We start from the raw sequence: 14,808 nt of genomic DNA on the forward strand, positions 1-14,808 counted from the left end.
AACACTGCAATAAACTCAGATACTTGTCATTGCCGAGGAAATGTACTTGAACTATATGAGGTTATTCACCAAATAATTTGACTCCCTACTATGTACATAATACTGTAATACAAAGGAAGTATGAATCAAAGAAGATCCCTTTTTTCTAAGATCTGATTTTGCTGATTCAACTACTTTGCATTTTCATTTAGAAAAGGTAATTATTAGACAAATGCTGTAATTTAGGAATTAATATTTCACAATATAGACATAGATCAAGTAGCTTTACTACTTATTGGTTCATTAGACATTCCATAGTGATTTAAAAATCAAAATTATTTGAATTTGCAATGATGTTAAAAGGTATCTTAGCTTATTCCATTTATCTCTATATACATTTATAGACATTACAGTTTTTTGCTGCAATGCATTCCTGGAACCTGGGTTGCAAAATAGAATGAATAAAAGCAATTCAGCATTTTTCTCTTCTTGCTGTTTTGTGGGGAAAAACATTCAGGGATTTTTTTAACCTCTAAGTTGTGCTTATACATGGATATGGCAGACTTTTGATTAAGTGTACAATAAGCTGTTTGGAACATGTCCCAAGCATGGCAGAAACTGCTAAGGAGGAGGTTGAGAGAGAAGAGAGATATAGCTTTGTTTTAAGTAATGGTAAATTAGCAGTGTAGTGAAAAAGTAGAAGCTGCCTTAAAAGTGCATTTATAAACTGTTATTTCTCTTTCTGTTAGCTTTTCATTTAGGCTCTGTTAAATAGTACTTTCACTTATCCATATTGATGTTTCTCTTTCTTTCTTTCTTTCTTTCTTTCTTTCTTTCTTTCTTTCTTTCTTTCTTTCTTTCTTTCTTTCTTTCTTTCTTTCTTTCTTTCTTTCTTTCTTTCTTTCTTTCTTTCTTTCTTTCTTCCTTCCTTCCTTCCTTCCTTCCTTCCTTCCTTCCTTCCTTCCTTTCTTCCTTTCCTTTCCTTTCCTTTCCTTTCCTTTCCTTTCCTTTCCTTTCCTTTCCTTTCCTTTCCTTTCCTTTCCTTTCCTTTCCTTTCCTTTCCTTTCCTTTCCTTTCCTTTCCTTTCCTTTCCTTTCCTTTCCTTTCCTTTCCTTTCCTTTCCTTTCCTTTCCTTTCCTTTCCTTTCCTTTCCTTTCCTTTCCTCCTTTCCTCCTTTCCTCCTTTCCTCCTTTCCTCCTTTCCTCCTTCCTTCCTTCCTTCCTTCCTTCCTTCCTTCCTTCCTTCCTTCCTTCCTTCCTTCCTTCCTTCCTTCCTTCCTTCCTTCCTTCCTTCCTTCCTTCCTTCCTTCCTTCCTTCCTTCCTTCCTTCCTTCCTTCCTTCCTTCCTTCCTTCCTTCCTTCCTTCCTTTCTTTCTTTCTTTCTTTCTTTCTTTCTTTCTTTCTTTCTTTCTTGGCAATTGGGGTTAAGTGAGCTAGAAAGTATCAAGTGTCTGAGGCAGGATTTGAACTCAGGTCCTTCTGACTCCAGGGCGGGTACTCTATCCACTGGGCCACCTAGCTGCCCCATTGATATTTCAGTATTCATTCATTTTTGTAATAGTTATCCTTTGTCTAAGGGCCATTTTCAGTTAGAATTTGTAAGTGGTTTGTTTTTTATGAAAATTCATAAATGATGTACAAATTGTTTATATATCTATATGCATATATGTGTGGTACTCCCTGTGATGAACTACAATATCATTCTCAGATAACCTAGTGTATTTGTGCATATAATCTTTGTACTATTTCTAAAATTCTTATTTCATGCATTTTGCTTTTTAAAGTTCTTTATATATCCAAGATTAAGCTGCTAGATTAGTTTAAACTTGATTATGTCATTAAGCCTGTTTTGACAAATATCATATCTGAAATAGACTTCAGATTTATTTTTCCAAAGTCCTGACCAATCATATTATTTGATTCTAATGTCTCATGACATTGAAAGTACATTACTTTTGATTGCTAAAGAATTCGGACAGGGGGCAGCTAGGTGGCGCAGAGAAAAGAACATTGGCCTTAGATTCAGGAGGACTTGAGTTCAAATCTGGCTTCAGACACTTGACCCTTACTAGCTCTGTGATCTTGGGCAAATCACTTAACCCTCATTGCCCTGCCCCCCCCTTCCCCAAAAGAACTAGGACAGTTGGTTTTTAATTTAATTTTTTCTTCAGCAAAAGAAAAATGCTTTCTTGGACAAATTGAAATTTTAAAATAGTATTCCATAATGAATTCACAAATTTTGAAGCTATCTCAGAATTAAGATTGTGTACAAACATGTGTTGTATATATATGCATACATGTGAATATGTACATGGTGTCTCAAAAGTCTTAAGTGCAGTTTTAAACTTTAAGCTTAAAACAGCTCTAAGGATTTTGGGATACCTTGCATATACATATGTGTATACACATCTGCATAAATTTTTACTGTTTGTTTGTAAATATATATGTGTATGTATACATACACATTTATATTTAGATTTCCTCCACACACATACATACATACAGCTCTTCAATATAGCAAAATAAAGGGGTGGTGTGACTATACATATGTTAACATTTTGAGTTTCCCTTTTTAAAAAAAAAATTTTAGTGTTCTATACTTTTTCCCAGTGTATGAGAAGATGGAAATTATTTTGTTTCAAATTATAAGAATGAATTACAGAATCACAGAGCTAGAAGGAAACTCAAAGACCATCTAGTACAACCTATAATTGGCCAAGAATCTCTCTTTTTTTTTTTTTTGCGGGGCAATAGGGGTTAAGTGACTTGCCCAGGGTCACACAGCTAGTAAGTGTCAAGTGTCTGAGGCCTGATTTGAACTCAGGTACTCCTGAATCCAGGGCCGGTGCTTTATCCACTGTGCCACCTAGCTGCCCCCAAGAATCTCTTTTGTTTTTATTTTATTTAGAATTTTTATTTTCCCATTTACTTGTAAAAACAAATTTTGACATTAATTTTTTAAAACTTTGAGTTCCAAATTCTCTTCCTCCCCACCCCACCCCCCAAGAACTCAAGCAATTCAATATGTTATACATGAGTAGTTATGCAAAACATTTCCACATTAGCCAGGATGTGAAAGAAAACAGACAAAAACAAAACTTCAGATAAAGGAACTAACAAAAAAAATTATGCTTCAATCTCTATTCAGATACCATCAATTCTTTCTCTGTAAATGGATTACATTTTTCATAAGTCTTTCAGAGTTGTCTTGGATCATTGCATTGCTGAAAATAACCAAGTCATTCATAGCAGATCATCTTACAATATTGTTATTTTGTATGTAGTATCCAAGAATCTCTTCTACAATTTCTCCAATAACTATTGATCCAATCTTTGCTTAAAGATCTATAGTGAAAGGGAACCCAGTAAACTCTCTAGGCTACTCAGTTTCACTTTTAGACAGCTCTAATCATTAGGAAGATTTTCCTTCCATTGAGCATCTCTGCTACTTTGAGATCATAGATTTAGAGTAGGAAGGGACATTAGAGGCTATCTAGTCTAACAACCTCAGTTTTTGGATGAGAAAACTGTGACCCAAAGAGGTTAAGTGAGTTGTCCAAGGAAATATAGGTAATGTCAGAGGCTGAACTTGAACTCAGGCCTGCAGACTCTAGAGCCAATACTTTTTATACTCTACCATACTGTTTTTCTTCTATCCATTACACCTAACTCTGGAGCCAAGCAGAGTAAATCTCAATCTATTTACATGTGGTAGATTCTTTTTTTTTTTTTTTTTGCAGGGTAATGGGGGTTAAGTGACTTGCCCAGAGTCACATAGCCATTGTTAAGTGTCTAAGGCTGGATTTGAACTCAGGTCCTCCTGAATCCAAGGCCAGTGTTTTATCCACTGTGCCACCTAGCTGCCCCTAACATTACAGTTTTAAAACCTGTTTCATACTGTTAACAATTTATGTATTGTTTGCTATGGATGCATTATTATATTTTTTTAATAGGGCTTCAAGGTTGGGGAAACCAAAACAGCATAACTTGCAAGCAGTATTCTATATTGCCTGCAAGTGCTTGCATATTAGGAGTAAGATGGCAGAATTAAAATAATCTTTTAAATATGTTTAATCTAGAAGAGTTTAGATATCTTCAAAATATGGAAATGATTAATGCTGTTTGTTTTGATTACTTTTTTCCAGGTGATTCATGGCAGGGGACGTGGAAGGGTTTAGTTCCTCCATCCATGACACCAGTGTCTCTGCTGGGTTCAGAGCACTGTATGAGGAGGGATTGCTTCTTGATGTCACACTTGTCATTGAAGATCACCAATTCCAGGCCCATAAAGCACTCCTTGCCACTCAGAGTGACTACTTCAGGATAATGTTCACAGCTGACATGAGAGAGCGCGATCAGGACAAAATTCATTTGAAAGGTCTGACTGCTACAGGCTTCAGCCATGTCCTACAGTTCATGTACTATGGAACTATAGAACTGAGTATGAATACTGTTCATGAAATCCTGCAGGCTGCCATGTATGTTCAACTTATAGAAGTGGTGAAGTTCTGCTGCTCTTTTCTCTTAGCCAAAATCTGCTTAGAAAATTGTGCAGAAATTATGAGACTCTTAGATGATTTTGGTGTAAACATCGAGGGAGTCAGGGAGAAGTTGGACTCCTTTCTGCTAGAGAACTTTGTGCCACTAATGTCAAGACCTGACTTCCTGTCCTATCTGAGCTTTGAAAAGCTTATGTCTTATTTGGATAATGACCGTCTGAGCAGGTTCCCAGAGATAGAACTGTACGAGGCTGTTCAGTCTTGGCTGCGGCATGATAGAAGACGCTGGAGACATACCGATACCATCATTCAGAACATCAGGTTTTGTTTGATGACCCCATCCAGTGTTTTTGAGAAGGTTGGTGCATTTGAAAGCAATAGACAGGATTCCTCGTTAAGCTAGGGCAGCATGCCTTCCATAGGTGAGAGAGCTAATACCTGTCAGAAAGAAGAGAAATTAGTTTGACTAATAATGTATGAAGGAGATTAATTTTTGAGGTATCTAATTTTTTGAAGATTTTTTGGGTGGTGAAAGATAACCCAGGTAGGTTTTATAGTATCTTATTAGGATCTAGTTTTTGTTTTCAAAACTTAATTATAAATAGGCTTAATGTAAGTAAGATATAAGGTGTTTTCATATAGAATGCTAAGTATTTTCTTCAGCTTTTGACTCACTGAAGTGAGCAAAGCTGTGTTTAATTATATATTGTGACACATTGAAATAGTGAACTTGTTCAGTAGAGTTTTATGTCATAAAGCACAATATTCCATTAAGCATTAAGGAAATATATTAATAACACACAATTGTAAGAACATTATTGCTACAGCTAAAAACGAATAAGTATTAGTAGTAATTTCTTATTCATTTTACCTAGTAGTATTGCTTTCCTTGCATTGTGAACATTGATCAAATTTAACTGTTAAATGTTTCCCTGTAAATAGAGTAGAGGTACCTAATCTCTGTTTTGATCATAATAACCTTTTGCATTTTCAACCATTTCTATTAACTTAAAAAAGTCTCTTTTCCTAGAAGATTCTTTTTTTTCCTTTTTATTTCTATGTCCTGTGTCTCAACCGTGATTTACTTTTTGCCCACAGGATAGAAAATAATTTTTGTAATTGCTTAACTTGATTGGCTTCTAGTCACATTGTTATTTCTAGGGCTCAGTTTACCTTATCTGTGATTTCTTTTCTAGATTTATACATACTCAGTCCCTAAATTAAACTTTTCCCCAGCATTTGTTCTCAGACATGAAACTTCTGAAAAGAGATTTGTTTATATTACTAGCATAATCAGGAAAATTATGATTCTGATACTCCTTAGGCATCATGGTATTTAATATTTTTTTGGGGGGGGTAAGGTAGTGGGGTGAATGCTGACATATCATTAACTAATATAGTCACTTAAGAGTTTAAATTTAATTATGTCTGATTCTTAATTTGAAATTTGTGAATATAAGAGAAGCATCTAAAACTAAAGACTGGACTACATTTCTTAAATATAATTGCTGATAATCTCAAATGGCCAACCCTTTCTAAAGGCATTTGTCCCATATGCTTTAATTTTAGATTTACTTTTGGTTGATATCTTTTAATCTGCTTCTTTGTCTTGACCAAAGTTTTAGGTATGGGGGTTGGAGATGGTTTTGTTGTCCATATTAAATGCTAACTCTTTGCCCACCACTAAAATGCATAAAGAAAAAATTGCAGCTTCAAACGTGGTATAAAACATTAATAGAGTTAGTCTGGTACATTCCTATCACAAAAACATTCCTTGCATTTTAACCTTTTGTTGAAAGTCACTGCCAAAAAACAATATTGCTAAGTATGGTCTTCTCCTTAAACAAATTTCTTAGGAATGGCAGTGAGACATATTTAAGAGCTTATTTAGTGAAGCTTGTAGGAAAATTTGCCTAGATGTATTTTTCTGTACTAGTGAACTGAGATTCCATACTTTGGAATTGTAGGTAGATAAAAAAATTATTTTATAGATCATCTGTAGAAACAAAACTTCTAAATAAAATAAAAAAATTTCATTGGTAGGCAAAAGAGTGCTTAGGCTCTTCATAGATAACTAATTTTTTTAGCTCCTTGAAGATAGGGACCATGTTTTCTTACTTTAAGCCTGAAGTAAACACTAGTATGCCCATTGTCTCCAAGGCACTGATTAAAACTGACATAAACACTGGTTCAGATATTGGTATTGGCTCTTCCATGTCTGATCTGCATGATCTTGGCCATGTAATTTCACCTCCTCTGGGCCTCAGTTTTCATATCCTTAAAATGAGGGTATTAGACTAGGTGATTTCCAGGTTCCCTTTGCTTTAAAATCCTAGCCTGTGTGTTCCATCAGTAGATCTTTCCCTATAATTTGTAGTCCAAATGAGGACAAGGTTAGTGTTGTTATTTGGGGCTTTGTATTCGTCAAGATTTTGAAAAATGCAGCAGTGATGTAAATTACTTCTGAGCATTTAATTTTGTTATTGTCACGAGAGGATTGAGGGATTTTATTATGTAGTGTGGATAATGTAAATTTAAAATTTTTGCTAGAGACTCTTGTGCCATCTATATTTTAGAGAAGAGAAATTTGAGATAATTTTTCTTTCTCTGATAAGACTGTTTTAAAAAATTGATTACGTGAATGACTTATATAACTAGTCAACATTTGTCTTTTTAAATTCAAAATTGTCTCTTCCCCATTGATCTTGAATCTTGCCATTCAACTGTGAATGAGAATAAAACTGGAATAAAGAGTAAAAGAATGAAAAACTATCCTCATAGAATCTAGTATATTGAGACTCTAGAAATTTCAGAAAAAGGCTTTTTGTTGCCTGGAAACTTTCAAACCATATACATATACACACTTAGTAAAATTTTCTCTTATATCTTCCTGAGGACTATAAGGGATGATTATGCATGACAGAAAATTATAAAATGAGAAGAATCATTTGCATAATTGCCATAACTTCTGCAGAAGTTGGCATTTTCCAGAGCAGCATCTCTTCTTCAAGATCCTTTTTCTTTCCCAGGAAAATGAGAAAAGATGTGAAATAATTTAACTTAATCTTAAAATTTATGGCAATGTTGTTGGCTATAACGGGAACAGTATCAGTATAAAAGGGGTCTGTCTTCAGCCAAGATGAGTCATCACTAAAACTGTTCAATTGAATCATACTACTTATGTGTGTACTTGGAAAAGAGTCCATTACTTTGCAGTTTTATTCTCTCACCTTCAATTTCTGTTAGCCCTTTTTAGCTCAGCTAAAAACAGATATCCCTGGTTTTTATATTGGGTTTCTGGAATTATCACTTCCCCTCTTTGGAAAAAGAAAAGGGCCCCGAGGAGGTGGTCCTAAGCTGGAAATACTTAAAGTGGCATCAAAGACTTTAGTATAGGGGACTGTGCAAACTAGTAAAAATTCTGACATTTTTCAGGAACCTAAGAAATTTGATGGGACTGGAGAGAGGTGGGAAAAATTCAAATTGTGAAAATGTAACTGAGGTTTCACTGTAAAATAGAAGAAAACTGAAAATAAAGTAAACTTTTAAGTATTCTGGCCCTTTGACATAACTTTTTTTAAAAGTACTCTGATTTGAGTTATCCACAATGCATACCTAATTTGGAAGCATTTAATTATGCAAATGATTTTGAATGTGTTTTGCAAGTTTAAGTGAATAACTTCTGTAACTGTCACCACAGATAAGGCCTGACATTTGTCGATTTGAATTTGGTGATGTGATTATTTGAGTAGTCTAACTTTTCCTCTCTATTTAATCTTATGGGTTATTTAAACAGTTATTTTATTGAAGTTAACAATTTAGGAAGTAAATGTGTATTTGGCACAATGCGCATTCTACTTGCTACTTTTGTATGGAATATATCTTTTTAGTAAAGTTGTGAAATCCATTAATTAAAATGACATAGATCTTCAGTGCAATGAAATCTTATTAATTTTCACACCTTACATAACTACATCATAAATATAAGTAAGGGTAAGACATACCAACTAACCTCTTAGAAATATTAGTGTCTGCTCAAAAAAATAATTTAAGATCCTGTATCTTGCAAGACCAAGGTTAATTTTAATTTATTTATAAATATTTTTAAAGATTCTTTTAAGGTAAGAAAAAAGCATACCAAAACAACTTTTATATCTAAATCTTTTTTCATTAATTTGCTAAAATTAGATTGTTTAAAATTTATAAAGGAGTTTACATTTGAACCAGAAAGTTATAGATATATCCTAGTGTGAGTAAACCTAATGTATTAAAATTTGAATTTGTAAACGGTAAATTCAAGAACAGTATTTCACATTAAGTAATAATGTATTACAGGATTCCTTTAATTGTCATGCTTGTGAAGTGCATTTAAAAATATAATGCAGTTTGCAGGTCTTAAAGGAATTTCTTTAATACATACAGCACCTGTTTCACTAAGCTTATTAAATAAAGCAAAGCAGAATTTTAAGGTATGTACATGGATTTTGTGTAAAACAAATTTTTTTGTAGAATTTTAAATTGTATTTCAGTTTAGGATTTTTATAGATATGGTCATGTTGACTACCTTTTATAAAATGTTATAGTTTCCTTATTTTAGTGAAAAATTTTTGTAATTTGAAATCCTTTCAGTTGTCTTCTAGGAAATTTAACTTCATTAATGCTGAAAATAATCTGAATCAGAGTAAACACAACTACTTTAGGAAAGCTTACTAAAATGAAATTTTTTTAAAGTTACTTAAGAAGCAGAAGTTATTATTTTATAGGGAGAAGCTATTTTTTAAAATATTAGAAAACATTTGGAAGTCATCTTGAAACTCAGTATTTAAAGATCAGAAAGTATCAGGAATATGAATCATCAAGATTTACCAACAGCGAACCTTGACAAAAAAAGTAAAACATAATTTTTCAAACATTTTCTTCCTTGGAATACTTACTATGTGTTAATGTAGACTGTTTTCAATTGTTGGGGTTTAAGTTTGGTTAAACTTAATTTTTTAATATACTAAAAACCTGTGGTTGGGTGCCTTGGTTAACTGTGGGATAAATCATTTATCTGATGTTTTAAGTTAGAAGGAACCTAGAAGGAAAAATAACAATTTTCCCCAGTAACAATAGTTCCTATTAAGTTAGTGCCTTTTAATTTTCAGAGTATTTTCTTCACAATATAAGGTAGGTAGTGAAAAATCTTATTTTCATTTTTCAGATGAGGAAACAGGCTCAAAAAGGTTAAATGATTTGCCCACGATCACAGCAAACCATACAGATAGAAGATAGAAGTTCCTGAAAAATTGCATGTATTGCAAAAAATGAAGTTTGATTTGAAGTGTACTAAGCTGGAGATGGTTCTCTAGTACTAAGACACTTGGAAAATACTTGTTAAAGTAATTCAATTTAAAGACAATGTGTAAGAAATGCAGTTTTGAAGTTAATCTCTATTTATTCTAAAATAAACCTGGACTAGAAGCTAAATCAGATTTTTCGCATTTTATCAAAACTTTGGTTCCTGTAGATTCAAAGCACAGAAAATAGAAAGCTTTAGGAGTTCTTGGGAGTTGACAGGTAAATGTGTTAAGTGTACTCTTAATAGGTGCACTTCTTATCCCCAGCATAAAGAAAGATGGCTCTGTACTTTCTACAAGAACCAGCTTTCTTCCCCTCTTCCCTTTCTCCTTCCCCTTTCTCTCCCTCCTTTCTCTCTCCACTCCCCCACCTCCCCCCCTTAACTTGGCCTCATGTTAAGTCTTTGATAGTGACATCAAATATTTTTTCTCTTCTACGGGAGCTTTCAAATAGAATGTACATCTTCACTTCTACTAGATTCCACCTGTAGACTTTTCAGTGTTCACTATGATGCTAGTTGCTTAAGGATGCCAGTTAACTAGGCTGTTATTATTTTAAGGTCTTCTTAGAGGGCTCATAAGTAGGTGGTATGAACTTGTTCTTAAATTCAATCTTATCTGCTCTCTCCACTTGCCTTCCTTCCATTTAGGTCTTCAAAGCAGCTGTGTTCTGAAGAGTTAGGAGAATGAGAGAGACCTGAGAACAAAGGCAGGGGAAAATTGGTAATTAACTATGAAGCCAGGGGAAAGGAAAAAAATATCCAAAAAAGGGAATGCTACTCTGACCTGTAAAAGGGGAATAAAGCTTTTTTCAATGAAAGCGGAAAAGAAAGTAAACAGAAAGATAAAGAAAAAATAGCCAAAGGGAAGAGAATGAGACCCAGAAATGGAAAAAAAAAAAGTAAGAAAATACAAAGTTAGGTAAATAATTAAATTATGCATTTCTTTTTGTTTTATAATTTTTTAATTGTAAAGAAAATTCCATAAATATTGCAGGTAATCATTGCTTAATCCTGGAGTCATTTTTTAAGAGATATAACTTTACATTTATTTATTTTTTGCTATTTTCTCTCTGCTCTAACATTTGTGTGTAAATAAAAGTTAATTTGCAAGTCAATCCCATTGTAAAAAAAACTTGTCAGGATTAAGTAATTAATTTTTTTTTCCACTTAAGAGTACAGTGATAGAAACAGGATTTTAAAAACTACTTCCTTAAAACTCTGTTTCAACCATTTAAGTGCTAATGTAATTAAACAACAAAACAATTTTATTTTGGAGTTCTGTTTTTCAATTTTCAACAATTTTCATGTGTCCCTACTTTTAGTGTATCTTTAGTGGGACTTATATTTTACCTGTTGGATTAAAATTAGACTTTTTCATTATTTCCCCACCCACTTTATTTCTGTAATAAGCAAATGGAATAGAAGATTCACAAAGTTTTTCTAAACAGCTAATGTGGAGAGTTTGTGCCCAATAAAGACAAAAATATGAAACATAGCTCATTGTCTAAATTTAGGCCTACCTGGAGCTTAGAAGTATAAATACCACTTACTGTTTGTTATTTTAGTTCAGTCATAATAGCTGTATTAATTTTTTTGTAGCATGAATTTATTTGTTTAGTTTTAAATAACTAAGTTGATCACTTGCCCTTAAAATACTCTTTTTACTTTATTTTCCCTATGAAAACATTTTAGCGTGACAGCAAATTTTTTTAAAGCCCTATATCTGCTTCTTATAAAGTGTAACCCAGCAATTAAATGTTGTAGCCTATATTTTTATTTTGATATGAGACTAGATGCTAGGCTTGAAGTAAGAAAGACCTGGATTCAAATGCTACCTTTGATTTTATCTATGTGATTCTGGGCAAGTTATTTAACTTATGTCTCTCAGGCAATTCCCTCGGACTCTTCTATTAATTTATACACCCAGGAACTCCCAATGATGAAATCACAGATCTCTTGTATATTGCGTTCCTTTGATAAATGCAAATATGTTTCCCATATGAGCAGCAGTCACTGGGCATGAAGCTTACTGTTTTCTCCCCTACAAAAGCTTTTGGAGGTTTTTCTCTATAGTTCTAAGTATTTTTATTTGTAGACTATACTAGTTTTTAAGAAATGAGAATTAGCATTTTATTCAGGATAGGAAGGATTGCTTATATTTGAACTATTATTTTAGCTAAAAAACAGGAAAAGTAAAAAAACCCTTAATTTAGTTTTATAAAAATTTTAATACAATTTATAAAAATGAATGGAAAAGCACCAAAGCTTTGCTATCACAGAAGAGTATCCTGTAGCCTGTATAGTAGTAGTAGTAGTAGTAGTTGTTGTTGTTGTAGTAGTAATAATAAAAGCTAATATTTCTATGTGCTAGGCATTGTGCTAAGAGATTTACAAATATTCTCTCACTTGATCCTCAACAATTTTGGAAGGTAGATGCTATTATTATGTCCATTTAAGAAATGAGGAAACTGAGGCAAATAAGAATGAAGTAACTTGCCCAGGGTCAAATAGCTTGACTGAGGCTGGATTTCATTTAGATTTTCCTGACTCTGGACCAGTGCTCTATCTACAGTACCACCTATATATTTGTACATTCATAATGTATGCATGTGTATACATTTTTATATACATAAACATAAATCATGGAGCTGAAAATTCAACTTAAAATGGTTGTCTAAAATATTTATTGACTGATAGCTTAACTTAGCATACTGTTGGGTATAATACAGCTGTGTCTATCTAAGAGAAGCTTATAATAATTTATTCAAAAAACTTTGTATTCTCTGGGTAAAGAAACCTATTATATGAAGTGTTGGATACAAAGGTGAATGACATTGTCAGTACCCATAAAGAATTTATAATGTAATGATTGATGAAGTGTGCAAAAAACTAAATACTACAATGTAATGTGATTAATATTGCTACTGCAGTGCAAGTCTAAAGAAAGTATAGGAGTTAATAAAAGCAAAGTATTTACTTGTGCCTGGGAAGATTCCATAGGGTGTTGTAGGAAAAGTAGCATTTGTTCTTGGCCTCCAAGAACAAGCAAGATTTCAACAAGTATTGATTGGAATTTAGAAAAAGAAGAACAGTAATAGCAAAGACTTTTTAGGGGTAGGAAACTGTAAAGCATATTTAGGGACTGTAATAGTAAGGAAAGGTGGATTTCTCAAAAGGTGGAGGAAAAAGGACCAAGAAATTTAGGTCTTTGAATGCCCTCCGTGCTCAAGAATTTGGACAGTACTTGGTAGGTAATGGTGAACTGAAGGTTTTTAAAGATGAGTGAGTGATATCATTAGAGTTATATTCTAAAACCAAACTTTTTGTCTTACTGCCTCTTCATACCTTAAAAATTATTGAATACCTTGAAGAGCTTTTGTTTATGTTGGTTATATTATTATTTACTGTATTATAAATTAAAGCTTATGAAAACCTCTTTAATGTATTAATTCATTTAAAAACATAATAAATCCATTACATGTTAACATGGATAAGATTGTTTTTTTTTTTTAAAGCCCCTGTTTTCTGAAACAAAGAATGAAGGAGTGGCATTGATTTTATAGTTCTTACAAATCTCTTTAATGTCTGGCTGAATAGAAGATAGCTGGACTCCCATATCTGCTTCATTCTGTTTCCATATGTTGTTTCAGTTGAAATGTATTAAAATATGGCCTCATATAAATATGTTATTGGAAAAGGGAGAAATACTTTAATAGACAAATAATGTTAAATCAGTGAAAATTGTTTTGACCTTGATGGTTCCCTGAAAGGGTCTCGGCCTACCCAAAGGGGCTAAGGACCACACTCTGGAAATAGCTACCTCTACACTGTCTTGTGACAATGTATAGAAGATAGTTAGGGAGAGAAATGGAAATCAAGGAAAATAAGAGGCCTTTTTGTAAGGAGATGAAGGGAAGGAGGTGGTGGTGACAGTTTCAACTAGAGTAGTAATGGTGAGAACTGAATAGAAGAATCAGATTCCACAGATATTATGATGGTATAATTGAGAAGTCTTGGGAATCGATTTAGTTTGAACTTTTAAGATTGACATAAATTTTGGGAGATATTCTTAATTTTACCATAAGTACTTATTAGAGATTTTCCTTAAAATAATAGTTTTTCTATTTATACTATTATGCAAATAGTATTTTCTTTTAAAAATAAAAGCTTATAATTTACAAAGTGTTTTAATACTTTGAACCCTACAGTAACCCTGTGAATTAGGAAGGGGCATATCTGCATATTCCCATTTACATAAGAGGAAACAGGTTCAGAGCATTTTGGTGGTAGAGCCAGAATTTTTCATTAAGGTCTTCTGACTTCATTTACTTATCCTTTATTTAAAGGAAAATGCTTTTGTGATTCTTTTTGTACAACTGATCAATCAAGCCTTTACTATGTGTTAGGCACAGTGCTAAACTTTGGGGATACAAAGAAAGGTAAAAACAATCCCTCAGGAACATATTTTGCCATGAGAGAGATAATCTATAAATTATTGTCCATAAAAATAAACAGACACTTAACACTTACTAGCTGTGTGACCCTGGGCAAGTCACTTAACCCCAATTGGCTCACTTAAAAAAATTAAATAAATAAAAGTAAATAAGTAGAGCAGATGAGAGATAATTTTAGAGGGGAAGGGACTGGAGGGACCAGGAACGGCCTCCTGCAGAAGGTGGCACTTGAGCAGAATCGTGAGGGAAATGTGAAGCAAGAGAGCATTTCAGTCCTGGCATACAACCAGTAGAAATTCACTGTCAGACCATGGAGTGTCTTATTCAGGGAACATCAAGGAGACTAGTGTCACTGGACTGTAGAGTACATGAAAACAAGGAGAGGACAAGAAGTCTGGAGAAGTAGGAAGGAGCCAAACAAAGAGTTTTATATTTTATCCTAAAGGAAAAAGAGGCAGCTCGGTGGCATAATGGATACAGTACTGGACTTGGAGGGAAGAAGACCTCACTTTGAATCCTGCTTCAGGTACTTAACC

At 33.3% G+C, this 14,808-nt stretch overlaps 1 protein-coding gene across 3 annotated transcripts in view; it reads left to right on the top strand.

Annotated features, from left to right (window-relative positions):
* KLHL15 (kelch like family member 15) overlaps positions 1-14,808 on the top strand; it is a 67,003-nt gene that overhangs the window by 18,491 nt on the left and 33,704 nt on the right. For all 3 annotated transcript variants that reach the window (XM_043994169.1, XM_043994167.1, XM_043994170.1), the window contains exon 3: positions 4,124-4,835. In XM_043994169.1, coding sequence (XP_043850104.1) covers positions 4,131-4,835 — 705 coding nt within the window. In that variant the 5' untranslated portion in view covers positions 4,124-4,130. The remainder of the gene's footprint in view (positions 1-4,123; positions 4,836-14,808) is intronic.

Source organism: Dromiciops gliroides, chromosome 3 (genome assembly GCF_019393635.1).
Source record: "Dromiciops gliroides isolate mDroGli1 chromosome 3, mDroGli1.pri, whole genome shotgun sequence".
Lineage (NCBI taxonomy): Eukaryota > Metazoa > Chordata > Mammalia > Microbiotheria > Microbiotheriidae > Dromiciops > Dromiciops gliroides.